Genomic DNA, 14,573 nt, shown 5'->3' with positions numbered 1-14,573 from the left:
CCATTCCACGCGAGCGTCCAAGCAACCTGCACGAACTGAAAAGCTCTATCACTGCCGAGCAAATATTGATCATGAAGGCACTGAGCGAAGCCGCACTCACATCACTCCAAGACATGCACATATGAGGAACCAAATGAGCGTTGGGGCCAAGTGCATCTAACTTCCTGGTGAAGCTTTGTCACTAATTCAAAAGTTATCCATAGGAGCTGAACAGATGTGAAATGATTGTGATTTTGCCAAAGATCCTTATCAACTGTCCAAATAAAAGAGTTCGGCACTGAATTGACCATACAGTAGCATCATCGCAACCAACGAAGACGCATTTGGTGTACAACCTGTCGCTTATCTCTGCCGCGCGCACAAACTGTGACGATCAGCTGAAATGGAAAAGGGACAACAACGCTGCAAGGCGGTGCAGTAACCGAGCTGCGACGGATGGTTGTTGATTTATGACGGTCACGACTTACACACACACACACACTTATACTCACCCACCCTGCAAACAATGCACAGAGGCGAGCGGGCTCTGCTTACCGATCTGACAACATCCGCATCTTGACCCACGGCGTCTGCTCCAAGCGCAGAATCCGATGACAAACGAGCAGGACGGATGCTGTCGCATCGGGCAGCCATGGTAGACAATGTATTGAGCGGTGGAACTATAAAAGCGCCCCTGAACGGGCAGGTTGACTTTCTTCATAGACTGGCAGTGGTTGTGTGTGGAAGAGCGGTGCGATCCCAAGGATACGGTGCACAGTGCAAACGTAGGAGTTGTGTAGGCACATACATAGTGATTCCAGCACGAACGACAAGTGAAGCGAAGTTATTGCGTATCCTTAGTTATTTGGGATATTTGTTAGAAGCAAACTCGAGTTCGAGTTTCGGCACGTGAGATGGTCAAAGCTGGGACTAAAACCTCAAGCGATAGTTCGTTCTGTGGCATCCGCAATCGACGCGTGCGCATAGCGTTTGTGCTGCGTGTGTTGTTTGTGCTGTGTCTAGGGTCGTTACATGTGCTCAATCTTGCTTTAGCGCCAACAGACAGCAAACGAACGAGCGATGGCTTGCGCTCGGTTGGCGCAGCCGGTGGTCGAAGGCTGCTAACCATACCTCAGAGCGAGGTGGAACTGTTGGATTTGCTTAACGGAACACTTCCATCCGAGCTTAGCTCCACCACGGAGGAGACGACCGTGGATGGAGTCGACAATGCGACCGAACCTGCAGCAACCGAGCGTAATTGTACTCCGGCCGCCATCTTTGAGTTTCCTTCGGATGGGTTTACGCGCGAGGATCGCCGACATGGTTGGATATTGGTGCACATAGTGATCGCCTGCTACTGCTTCTGGCTGCTTGCCATCGTGTGCGATGACTACTTTGTCCCGGCGATCGAGCTGATGTGCAAAAGTAATTCAAGCATCCGGCTGGTTGTTGGGGCGTAATGGAAGACGTAATAATTGACTTTCTCTACGTAGAACTGCAGGTAAAGGAAGATGTGGCAGGTGCTACGTTTATGGCGGCGGCCTCCTCCAGCCCGGAACTTTTCATCAACTGCGTGGGCACGTTCGTGACGAAGGGCGATCTGGGCGTGGGAGCTGTGGTAGGATCGGCCGTCTTTAACATTCTGGCCGTGCCAGCCGTTTGTGGACTGTTAGGTGGACAGGTGAGGTGTCTTGTTGTTGGCTTCCGTTAGAATGTAATAGATCTCTAGAATTAATCGTCCCCACTTGATACATTTGTAGGTCGTACAGCTAAGATGGTGGCCCGTAACGCGCGATTCCATGATGTACGGAATAGCGGTGATGGGTTTAATTGGAGTCCTGTATGATGGCAAAGTGATGTGGTACGAGGCCACTGTACTGGTGTCTGCTTACGTGTTTTACATTACCGGTGAGTGCTATTCCATCATTAAACGCTTAAACCTGATGTAGAATAGAATATCTAAGCTCCACGGGGAGTAGCTGATCCCTAATTTCCTCCCAGCTCCGTTCTCCTGAGATGAGATGAGTGCCAATGCAATGATATCAGCTCCCTTATCTTCCAAGCTTCCGAAACTTGCCATAAAGTTGCAATATCTTGCCAGATCTGTACGTTATCGCTCCAGGGGTTTTATGCACCGCCATTGTCAAGCTCAATGCCCCGCGAGCCGAAAAATGCTATCTAATGCTCGGTTGAAGCTGGGGATGTTGCCGAATTGGAACGCGAGGTGAGCGCCCAGTTGGTTCTTTAACATTGCTGTTTGCGCAACACTGCACCTGTCAACTGCGTAATGTAGGTTGCGGTAACCATCCACCATCCAACGGTGCACTTGATGTGGCCGATAAGGCGGACCGAACAATTTATTGTGCCCTCGAGCTGAACGCAACAATGTAAGCAAGCTGGCTCGGACATGTGGGGTTGGCTAGGATAAATATCTTAATCTTTCAGTTGCCACCGCGAAGCGCAGAGTTGAAATGGAGAGTAAGAGTTGAAATGGCACTGAACTTGATATAAGCCATATCTGTAAGCACCGTTCTTTTGAGCAATAATTCGGACACTGACCGACATGTTGGAATAAGAAGTCTATTTTTGTGAGGATGAACACGGAACACGGGAGATTAAATTATCTCTCGTACTTTTCCAAATACGGGAAGCATTTTCGTGATTGCTGGCGGTGAACTTTATCATCTGGAAGTGATGGAAGTAGCATTTGTGAATGGAATATTCCAGCCATAAGTTCAAAAGCCAACAATCGGACACGAAATAGAGCCGAGCTTTAACGATCTATATCTTATACAAATATTGGTACAACGCCAGTGACGTATGAACGGTCACAGAATTGACGTAGACAAATGGATGAGGAGACACAAAGGTCAATCTACTTTGACACAGCATCAAGTATTGCTTTACTTGGCCTATTGATGATCCATAACTTTGTTTTGATGATGTTCTAATGAACTTTAACTCTCAATCAACTAAAATGTATAATACTTTAGACATCAAATACTCCAAGTAGTATTTTATTATGCCCACTTCATCCTTCCTCTAATCCGATAGCGATGTACTGCAACGATACGATCAACCGCTTCATGTCGAAAACGTTCCGCCGGAAATCCTACATACGCCCGTACACGGAGGTGACGGAAATTTCGCCCCTACTTTCGAATGGAGCGGGCGCAAAGTCAGCTCCTGGAGCGGCCAAGAACGGCACGAACGGTCAGCATGCCTGCGACAGTGACGCTAGCGATGACAGCTTCGAGGAGTACGGTAAGTGGTGCCGTCACTCTGTGACCTCCGACCAACTCGACCAAGAGCGCTTTCTTTCGATTAAAAAAAGTTCGCCTGTTACTTTCGATGTTTACGCGACCCCCAGAACTGGCGACCTCACCGTGGAACCATCGGGACGACAGCTTGACGGCGTTCGTGTGCCGCTGGCCCATCACGCTGGTATTGTGGGCGACCATCCCCGACTGTCGGCGCTATCCCCGGCTGCGCCTGGTCACCTTCTTTGCCTGCATCTTCTGGATTGGCATTACGTCCTACTTTGTCGCGTTCCTCATCACCGTCGTCGGTAAGCTGGCAGGGTCACTACCGCCACGAGCTGGTCGGATGCAGGGTAACCACCTTTTCAAAGATAATCAACCGTTCTTTCGCTACTTTCAAGGTGACACGATCGACATACCGGACTCGGTAATGGGACTGACGTTCCTGGCGGCGGGCACCAGCGTACCGGAGGCGGTGTCCAGCATTATCGTCACGAACCAGGGCCACGGTGAGATGGGCATCAGCAACTCGATCGGCTCGAACACGTTCGACATACTGCTGTGCCTGGGGTTGCCCTGGTTGATCAAGTCACTTGCCTTCCCGGCCGTTCCAGGCGAACGGTGGGTTGCGCTTAACTCGTCCGGGCTCACCTACTCGGCCATTTCACTCCTGTCGACACTGTGCGGCCTGTACCTGGCGTTCTGGTGCAATCGCTTCAAGCTCGACTGGAAAGTGGGCCTCACCTGTCTGTCGATGTACATCGGCTTCCTGACCGTGTCGAGCCTGATAGAGCTGAACGTGTTTTTCCCAGTGAATCTTCCCACCTGTCCCCACTGATACGGCGTATGATCTCGGTGCTTCGGTGGGATGGTCGAATGAATGGCAGTAGGGATTTTTGTGTACGTGTATGGCTAGAGTAGATGCAATTACCAATCGTTGGGGTTGTTTGGTGCGTAGGGTTTCTGTTTTAAATGATATATTTAAAGCACGGCATTTGTTGTTAGTAAAGCTGTTCGCTACGGTTCGTTGTACATACGGGGCAAACAGGGACCAGCCGCACGACTGTTTTATTCGGGAGTATTTAAACGAGCTGTTTTGGTAGTTGAAAATAAAGCGAAAATATAAGAATGATATAGTAAACTGTTGCATAATACTTTTGAAAGAAATATCACATCACAAAATAACGTAAAGTTTAATGCGAAACTTGATACACATGTAAATACTAAACAAGACTATCCATGTGCAAAATACAAATGTGTTTCTAATGTATTTGATTGTTAAATGAAGTCAAAAAAAGCTCTCAACTACGATAATGATAAGAGCTGAATGTTGATTGTTGTGGACAGACCGCTGCCTCATCCTGAGGGCTCACTGTTGACAGCGAGGCTGTCATCCTGTGACGTCCTCAGTGAGGATCGCGGCGCGAGCAGGACCAGTCGCCCTCTCCCCGCATTGTGTGTGTGCGTTTCTATTTATTACGTGCGTCTGTTGATTGTATTACATATTACCAAAGATAGTGATAATATACATATTCTGTTTGTGCCGTACAACCCGTCTCATGTTTCATTTGTGCGGACACAACAGTGGCGACGAGGATGGGATCCTCCTCGCGTAGGGGGGGATCCTACAAAGGACCGACGCAGCACGGAGGTCACCATCGCGGTTCCACCATCGCGCAACCGCCATCGCGCAGGATGGGCACGCTCGGTCTTGCGCGAAGCCCCGAAGAGGATCCTCACTCCGCTGCAGCGTATTCCGGCCAAGGCGAGGGGATATTCCGCCTTGGAGCGACGACACACGGTGTAATATGTTTGATGACTGTCACGGTCGTCATGTGGTATGTTTTGAGATAGTCCCGGTATGTTCGATTTTTGGGACGGTTGCCATGTAGTAACTTTGAACTCGCGTTGGTCAGGGTGGCCTTCGTCATCGTTTGCCGAATTAAGTAGAACTGAGGTGGATACTGTTTCGAAGCGGACGTTCGACACTTGATCGTCCAGGCGATCATAGAAACCTTTAGGAGGTTTCCCTTACTGGAAACGTTGGAGTTTAGAGGCCTTACCTTGGGCAGGGGGACATATCTAAACTCTTTAAATGAGAACTCGATAGATGTAGGATGGGCATAGTCCTATCCTGACAGTCCGAACGAATCTGACCTGCCATGATCGGAGTTGGTTTTATTTATACTCAAATGAAGTTAAGGGTTTCTCACATTTGGTTCCGGGTTGTATGTTGGAAAGTTATTGTTTTCACTAAGCTAGTTACGTTTGTCTTTTGTTGACAAGAACGATGGTTCTTGTCACTAAGTTCCTGTTTTGGGTTTAATGCTTCTACTGTTCCTGCTTTGGGTTATAAAGCATAAACTGTTCCTGCTTATGTTGTACGTTTCGGTTGGTTCTGTTAAGTGTGTCACAATTGTTTTTATATGAACGGTGTGGCCTGAGCTCTTCCGGGTGTGTATGGTATGATCTGATTTACTGAATGTGTTATAATGAATGTGTTACAATGGTGTGACTTTCCAAAGTGTGTTACTATGTGTCTATGGCTGATAGTGTGTATTACAATATGTTCTGTATAGCAGATATGCTACACCTCCCCCCTTTAATAGAATAACGTAAATAATGAAATTGTTTGAAGTTATTCTTTTCATTTAATTAAACTGATTTTTTTTTGCTATGCTTTTTTTTTGGTTTAGTAATAAAATCATTTCTTATCTCTTAAGGTGGGTAATATTTTATGTAAATAGATCTATTGTTTAGAGATAAAGAATGGGGAATATTTAGTTTTCCTATAAAATATTTAGATTTTCCTATAATTTGTTTGTTAGGTTCACATCTAGAGTTTTCTGCTTTTGTAGATATTATGACTTTTAGCATGGAGATAACATTATGAAATTTTACTAGGAGCTCTTTTAGATACTTTTCGTAAGCAATAGATCTTCTTGGTTCTTTTACGTTTACATCACATAATGTGGAATAATTCATTTTTCTAGCCTTTTTATCCTGGCAATATAATTCATTGTTTGATTCATTTACATAATTCTTCTTTGATTTGATGCTACGTTTTCTTCTCTTTAGATGTTTTAGCTCGGTTGTATGATTTTTGTTGCAAGAAATCTCATCATTTATTTCCATTTTGTCTAGCAGTAATAAACTATCTGTCACTTGTTCTTCAACAATATTTTTCTCATTGTCATTACTTGTTGTAATCATTTGTATATGTTGTTTGTTTTCATGTTTATAATCATGTTTAGTATCATTTTCATATTCTTTTGTTAAGTTATTATTTTCTTTAATTATTCTTTCAGACAAACTATCAAAGAGGATTCCGAAACGGAAAATCAACCACTGATCAGATCTTCACCATGCGGCAGATCTTGGAGAAGATGGCTGAATACAGAAACGACACATACCATCTCTTCATAGATTTCAAAGCCGCATACGATAGCATAGCCAGGGTAAAACTGTACGACGCTATGAGCTCATTTGGAATCCCGGCCAAACTGATAAGGCTAGTTAGAATGACTATGACCAACGTCACATGCCAGGTGAGGGTGGATGGAAAACTCTCAGGACCTTTTGCTACCACCAAGGGTCTGCGCCAGGGGGACGGGCTTGCCTGTCTCCTATTCAACTTGGCGCTAGAGAGGGCCATCCGCGACTCGAGGGTGGAGACTACGGGAACCATCTTCTATAAGTCAACCCAGATCCTGGCATACGCTGATGATATAGACATCATTGGTCTGCGGCTCTCCTATGTAGCAGAAGCCTACCAAGGGATTGAGCAGGCGGCAGAGAACCTCGGATTGCAGATAAACGAGGCAAAGACCAAACTGATGGTGGCAACATCAGCGGACCTACCAATAAATAATCCAAATCTACGTAGGCGTGATGTACAGATAGGTGAACGCACTTTTGAAGTCGTCCCAGAATTCACCTATCTTGGGTCAAAGGTCAGCAACGACAACAGTATGGAAGTTGAGTTGCGCGCAAGGATGCTGGCTGCCAACCGGTCATTCTACAGCCTGAAAAAGCAGTTCACCTCAAAGAACCTGTCGCGACGGACGAAGCTGGGACTATATAGTACCTATATAGTACCAGTACTCACATACGCCTCTGAGACATGGACACTGTCCAAATCTGACGAAGCCCTCTTAGCCGCGTTCGAGAGGAAGATGCTCAGAAGGATACTTGGCCCCGTATGTGTGGAAGGACAATGGAGGAGCCGCTATAATGACGAGCTATACGAGATGTACGGCGACCTCACTGTCGTACAGCGTATTAAGCTCGCCAGGCTCCGGTGGGCTGGCCATGTTGTACGCATGGAAACGGACGACCCAGCCCGTAAAGTCTTTTTAGGCCGTCCACAAGGACAGAGGAGGCGTGGTAGGCCCAAATTGAGGTGGCAAGATGGCGTGGAGGCGTCCGCCATTAAGGCCGGGATAACGGACTGGCAGACGAAGGCGCGAGACCGTGAGCGGTTTCGGACACTCCTGAGGCAGGCCAAGACCGCAAAGCGGTTGTAGCGCCGGATAAGTAAGTAAGTAATTCTTTCAGAGTCGTCTCTTGACTTATTCATATCATTAATTGTTTCATCATTCAATGCATTTCTTCTTGTTGATCTATCTTCAAGTTTTCTGTTTAAATAGTTCGTTTTGCTTTTAATATTTTTATAATCTTTTTGAGTTCGATCGTTCATTTGAATAGTATCTGTATAGTCTTCGTAATTTAGATTATTGAATTGTGTATGATTGTTTTGTTCTGTTCTTACATAACAGCATTGGATTTTATTGGAATTGTTCTGACTACTGTTTTTATAGTTGTATTCGCGATTATTGTATCCTTGGTTAATTTGACTCATACTACTACAATCGCTTAACTGATGGTGGCGTTTATAGAAACTGAAATTGTTATTATTTCTATAACTGAATTTGTTGGATGGTGTTTTAGTTGTTATTGATTGATTAAAATTTGGGTAAATTTGATAATTAACTTGGGTATCTTTGTGTTGAAAATCCCTATTGTTGTTTCTGTTGTTGTTCTGTGCATATCTTACGGGTGGGAGCCTGGGTAGGTTTTGTGCCTGAAATCTATTATTATTTTGGAATTTGTTGAAATTATTCTTTCCTTGGTAGTTGTTTCCATACTCTCTATTGTTCCTGTTAGCGTTTGCATATAGGATCTTTATACGATCATTATTTCCCTTTTTCATTCTGTCTTCTAGCTCCAACTCTACTGCTCGCTCTATTGCTTCATGCAAGGTTTCGAATTTACTCGATCTCATTATAATTTTGGTCTCGAAATTTTTGAGTCCATAACTCAATGCACTGATTCCTAATTTAGTTGCCTTTTTTCTTGCTACTTCTGGCGCTATCTCTTCTGCAATGTATGCTTCTTCTAGTTGTTGCGTTAATTTTTCAATAACGCTTCCAAAATCTTCTATCCTTCCAATCTGTTTAGTATTGTCCATTTTCAATACTAAGATCTCTGGTGTTACCTTTATGCTGCACCTGTCTTGTAATTTGCTAATTATATCTTCGATTGAGGTTGGGTTTTCCCCTACGACAATTCGCGCTTTTCCTGTAAGACGTCCTAATACCAGTTCTATTATTGTTTCTTTATTTTCCGGATTTACTATTTTCTTTAGTACGTTTAAATTTGACACCATACTTTTCAAATCCTTCTCATTACCATCATACTTTGATATGAGAGAAGTGGTGATTTTAATTAATTCCATAATGTCAGCCATTTTGTCTGGTTTAGTTTCTATTGTTAGTCAAATTGCCTAAAGAGGCAGAGCCTACATTTGTTCAGCTGTTTCACCTGATCATAATTTATGTCTGATTCTTCTATTTTCTCTAACAATTTTTGCATCGTTCAATTTGTTATTGTTGGTATTGTCACAGTCTATAGACAATTTAAGTAAATTCCTAGCCTGTTTTTGCTACTTTATGCAGTCTGATCAGTAAAATTTCGTATTTACGGTACCTTTTTTTAAATACATAGCATGTATCTTTGTTGTTGCTGCTCATGATGATGCCTCGTTACCGGTGCCTGGTGTTTAATTGGTGCTTGGTGTTTACTCGATGTCTGATAAGAATTTCTACGATGTCATCAGTCGTCACTCGACGTCTTGTCGAGGTTGGGACCCTATGTCCATTCGCGCATGCCAATCCATATTGGGCAGTGAACTCGCCTTGTCTTTTCGTCTTCCACGTTGGGAACGGTTGTTCCATTCAATCACACTGGTTACATCTCGTATACCGTAGTCTCGCCATTCATTCTATCACCTTTCAGATGAACATCACTTCTGCTTCTGAAACCATCAGCGCTGGTGACATCGTTATTTCCGCTTACGTTGGTTTGGGTTCGTTGCGTTATTAATCACTTCAAGATTGTTCTAGTTTGCAAACTGATCACTTAAGGGTTTATTTATAATGTTGTTGCATTTTTGCACGTTGAGGAAGGTTGTCACAACACTTTATTTTTTTGTATTGCTGTACATCACTTTTTTTTTCGCCCTTCAAACAGTTCATCACTTATATTTTCGATGAGTTGTCATTTTGTACACCACACTGTATTTGCTTTTGGTCGCTCATTCATAGCGATTGTTTTTTTTTATATATGGGTCACTTGTGCCAGCTGCGTTGTTCAATACAAATTTGCACATTTGACACTTTTTTCCGCCGTATACCGGTTATGGTCAAAACGCACTTTTTTTTTACACTATTTGATGCGTTAGCACGACACTGCTGTACGTTACCGTTGTACGTATCACAAATAATTTGTTTATACTTCTGCCCGTCGATTGCAGATTAAGGTCACGGTCGCCATGTAATATGTTTGATGACTGTCACGGTCGTCATGTGGTATGTTTTGAGATAGTCCCGGTATGTTCGATTTTTGGGACGGTTGCCATGTAGTAACTTTGAACTCGCGTTGGTCAGGGTGGCCTTCGTCATCGTTTGCCGAATTAAGTAGAACTGAGGTGGATACTGTTTCGAAGCGGACGTTCGACACTTGATCGTCCAGGCGATCATAGAAACCTTTAGGAGGTTTCCCTTACTGGAAACGTTGGAGTTTAGAGGCCTTACCTTGGGCAGGGGGACATATCTAAACTCTTTAAATGAGAACTCGATAGATGTAGGATGGGCATAGTCCTATCCTGACAGTCCGAACGAATCTGACCTGCCATGATCGGAGTTGGTTTTATTTATACTCAAATGAAGTTAAGGGTTTCTCACATTTGGTTCCGGGTTGTATGTTGGAAAGTTATTGTTTTCACTAAGCTAGTTACGTTTGTCTTTTGTTGACAAGAACGATGGTTCTTGTCACTAAGTTCCTGTTTTGGGTTTAATGCTTCTACTGTTCCTGCTTTGGGTTATAAAGCATAAACTGTTCCTGCTTATGTTGTACGTTTCGGTTGGTTCTGTTAAGTGTGTCACAATTGTTTTTATATGAACGGTGTGGCCTGAGCTCTTCCGGGTGTGTATGGTATGATCTGATTTACTGAATGTGTTATAATGAATGTGTTACAATGGTGTGACTTTCCAAAGTGTGTTACTATGTGTCTATGGCTGATAGTGTGTATTACAATATGTTCTGTATAGCAGATATGCTACAACGGCATCACCGCCGCCCGCTGCAGCGTCATCGGACACACACTGGTGCAGTATTGTCGTGCGCGGCATTACGGCCGCCCTTGCTGCACCAGCATCATCGTCGAGCCCGGTGAGCAGGCTGAGGCATATCGGCTGCCCCCTGTCCATCTTCATCGCCGGCGCTCCAGCTGCACAGGTGCATCTCGACGGCGGCACCACTGTCGCCCCTGTGCAGCAACATCGTATGTGTCCCGGGTCACAGTCGTCGTGCGCGGCATCACGGCCGCCCCCTGTGTACCCTCATCATCATCGTCAACGTCATCATCATCCTGCGCGCCCTGCACAGCAGTTCACCGGCAGCGACATCACGGTCGCCCCTGTGCAGTGGTACCGGCTGAGCGGTCCAAGCGCGCGCGGCACCACGGCCGCCCCTTGCTCAGCCGCACATCGACGCCCCAACGGCAACAGCATCCGGAGAGCTGCCGCATCAGCATCATCGGTGTCCGGAGCAACAACAACAACACCAACAGCAACACCAACAACAACAACACCGACAACAACAACACCGCAGCGGCTGCAACGGAACGAGCGAGCGCAGCACATCGGCTGCCCCCTGTTGCAGCCCGCAACGCTCATCCAGTTTGAGCGTAAGGCATGGAGGCCGGTCTGCACTCTTCCCCGTTACATAGCGTCCCATGATCCGTACGCTTGCCACGCCGGTTTTATTCGTAATAAAACTGCTGCGTCGGCTTAAGCCGTACCGGCTTAATTAAAACGGGGAGATGTTGTGGACAGACCGCTGCCTCATCCTGAGGGCTCACTGTTGACAGCAAGGCTGTCATCCTGTGACGTCCTCAGTGAGGATCGCGGCGCGAGCAGGACCAGTCGTCCTCTCCCCGCATTGTGTGTGTGCGTTTCTATTTATTACGTGCGTCTGTTGATTGTATTACATATTACCAAAGATAGTGATAATATACATATTCTGTTTGTGCCGTACAACCCGTCTCATGTTTCATTTGTGCGGACACAACATTGATGAACTTCTGTTCCGTACAATACGCCTGAAGATATGCAATTTTGAAGAAAGCGTCTAATGCAGGAAATAGCAAATGCTACCTCGGAAAAAAGGCAATTTGGTACTGTTTTATTTCCTAGAAACAGTAACTAGAGTTATTAGAGTCCTGAATGCGCTCATACCTTGCCGGTCGTTCATACTGCGTGAAAATGGGACCCCATACATCGCACCGTATTGCTGCTTCTTCGGGGGTGTCGCAAGGGAGTAACCTCGGGCCGGTGCTGCACGGTGGTTGAACGATGTAACAGGGGCGGTCACGTTTGTCCCGTCGTCCCGTCAACTCGAACGACTCCATAACATTCCCGTCATGGGTTCAAGCCTAGAATGGACCGTCCCCCCCGTAGCAAGGATTGACTATCCGGCTGCGTGGTAATGAATAAAGTCTCGAAAGCCTGTATAGGCCGGCATATCCGCGTAGGACGTTACGCCAAATAGAAGAAGAACTCGGTTGATCCCTTCTGATAGTCACCTACGATACGCGGACAATGCGAAGCTGTTCTTGCAGATTCGCGACCGGTTAGACTAACTCCACCTTCAAGCCACTCTAAGTGCTTTCCAGTCCTAGTGCTCTTTGAATGGTCTTGAATTGTGCGTCGAGAAGTGTGTTGTCATTACATTTGTGAGAAAGCGGTTCCCTTTAGTCTACGACTACGGGTTAAATGGATCTACCATTGAGCGAAAAAGCTGTGTCAGCGATCTTGAAGTGCTCCTTGACGAAAAGTTGAGCTTCCACGACCAGCTAGAGCACGTTGTCGCTAAGGAAAACCGATTGATTGGCTTACTAAAACAAATTGCACGTGACATCACTGACCCGATCTTCATCAAAAAGGTTTGGAGCGGTCAGTGCTGGAATACGCTTCGGTAGTATGGTGGCCATCAGCTACACGCCCCCTGGCCCGTTTGGAGTCAAACCAGCGCAAGTTCACGCGGTTTGCCTTACGCTTCTGGAGAGTTCCGGTAGATTATGCTGGCCGCTGTGCGCTTTTAGGCCTCGAATTGCTGAACCAGCGACACTGCAACGGCCAGAGACTGTTTGTTGCGGGACTCCTAGACAATTGGATCGGCTCGCCGGCGCTTCATTTATATCCCGCCGAGATCGCTCTGATCTAGAACGCTACTTGACGTGGAGGAGCGTCGCACACGCTTCGGTTTCTCTAATCCGTTTCTTCGTATGTGCCGTGAGTTCAACGTTATCTGTGATCGTCATCAACCAGACATGTCGCGCGCCGGGCTACTAAATAATATCCGTGCCGTGCGTCCTTCTACGTCCTACTTTTATTGACAAATGACTTAACGTGAACGCATACATCTATTTTGTGAATATGTATAGTATTAAATGCTTCGAGAAGGCCAAGCGGTCCGTTGAATTATGAATAAACAAATAACAAATAACAAATTAAACTGTAAACTAGAGACCAAAGACTGCTGAAATCTTGGCAAACAGAATAGCAAAGACGAATACTAAAGAATAAATTACAAAATTAAGCATGAATAAGACAGCAATCAAGGGAACAGATAAAATGTAAATGATTTGCTCAATATCTCTTCAAACATTTATGTGAATGGCTTTATTCCTGGATAAGAATATTAAAATTACAGGTTTACAGGTATTAACAAACAAGATTCATTTATCACATCCGAAAGAGTTTAATCTTTTGCGTCATAGCTCGTGTCTAACGTCGTTCTACCCCGTATGACGCAGGATCTCAAATTGATGAGTGAATTGGATGATGCTTTGAAACCCTGGCAAGCACAGAATCGTGTTCAATCAGCCCGCCAGCTGGCCATGTACGATTCGTTGCTGCTACGTTTCCGCATAAGCGATAGATAAACCAATTATTTTCCAATCGGATATTGGTATTTTTAATCTTTTTTAACTTGTAGTCTTACTCGTGGCACCGACAGGGGACAGTTTAATTCAAACATAAGATAAGGATGCGAAACTCTTACTGCACAGGCACGAGGAACAGGCTTTGGGTGACTAAGGTAAGGTCCCCTCCCACAAGGTATCACACGGAGTTGGGGCGATAATGGTGAAAACAGGGAGGTAAGTATCCCTTAGTAGTAGGGAATAAAATAAAAACAAACAAACATTTAACAAGTGCGTCATAGAAACAAAAGCATGCCGCGCCGATTTGATGATGATGAGCACAGAAGCCTAAGTGTGCGATCGTAGCTCATTGCGAAACATGTTGTAAGATTTGTTGCAAATACGTTTTAAAATAGAAATACTTAACTAATACAGAGGGAAAAAGTTTCTTTTCATAGTTTTGAGATATGTCCCATCTATTTCTCCCTGTCATAATCAGCAGCACGAGAGGCAATATCATAACAAACAAGATATATCACATATCTTGTACGGTAGCCAAACCAAAATTTGACGGTACTATCAGCATTTTAAAGAAATGTGATTTTTATGGCCAGTGCTCAAGCAGGACCATAAATTTGTAAAATAAACCTGTCATCCGCTGGGAGTTTCAGCAGGGGTCGAAAATTGAACTGCATGAGTAACGAGCGGTGAGAACCGAATGGGTTTAATCGATTTATGGCCATGGGTGGTGATGGCCTGAAACTGAAAATTACCGGACACAACTTGATTCCTTCTCTTAGGATCTAGATGCAAGCCTTTGTACTTAAGGCAACTAAGAGCAACGTAGG

The 14,573-nt window shown here is 45.1% G+C and overlaps 1 protein-coding gene across 4 annotated transcripts; it reads left to right on the top strand.

Annotated features, from left to right (window-relative positions):
- Nucleotides 1-672: 672 nt before the first annotated feature.
- Nucleotides 673-4,371, top strand: LOC5667841 (sodium/potassium/calcium exchanger 3). 4 transcript variants are annotated; one of them, XM_061659807.1, is made up of 6 exons: nt 673-1,404; nt 1,473-1,660; nt 1,740-1,887; nt 3,034-3,243; nt 3,314-3,547; nt 3,611-4,371. In XM_061659807.1, exons 1-6 carry the CDS (start codon nt 894-896, stop codon nt 4,075-4,077), a joined length of 1,758 nt encoding a protein of 585 aa, XP_061515791.1. In that variant the 5' UTR covers nt 673-893; the 3' UTR covers nt 4,078-4,371. The 4 variants fall into 4 exon arrangements, with proteins under 4 accessions (XP_061515791.1, XP_061515793.1, XP_061515792.1 ...); XM_061659809.1 differs by having other exon boundaries at nt 674-1,404; nt 3,350-3,547; XM_061659808.1 differs by having other exon boundaries at nt 674-1,404; nt 3,641-4,371.
- Nucleotides 4,372-14,573: the final 10,202 nt, after the last annotated feature.

The sequence above is a fragment of the Anopheles gambiae genome, chromosome 3 (assembly GCF_943734735.2).
Source record: "Anopheles gambiae chromosome 3, idAnoGambNW_F1_1, whole genome shotgun sequence".
NCBI lineage: Eukaryota > Metazoa > Arthropoda > Insecta > Diptera > Culicidae > Anopheles > Anopheles gambiae.
The sequence above is the reverse complement of the archived record's forward strand: the minus strand, read 5'-3'. Positions and strand labels throughout refer to the sequence as shown.

Coding starts and splice junctions, on each gene's coding strand:
- LOC5667841 (XM_061659807.1), top strand. CDS start 894: ATGGTCAAAGCTGGGACTAAAACCTCAAGCGATAGTTCGTTCTGTGGC. Junction 1,405..1,472: donor GATCGAGCTGATGTGCAAAA/GTAATTCAAGCA, acceptor TTCTCTACGTAG/AACTGCAGGTAAAGGAAGAT. Junction 3,548..3,610: donor GTTCCTCATCACCGTCGTCG/GTAAGCTGGCAG, acceptor ACCTTTTCAAAG/ATAATCAACCGTTCTTTCGC.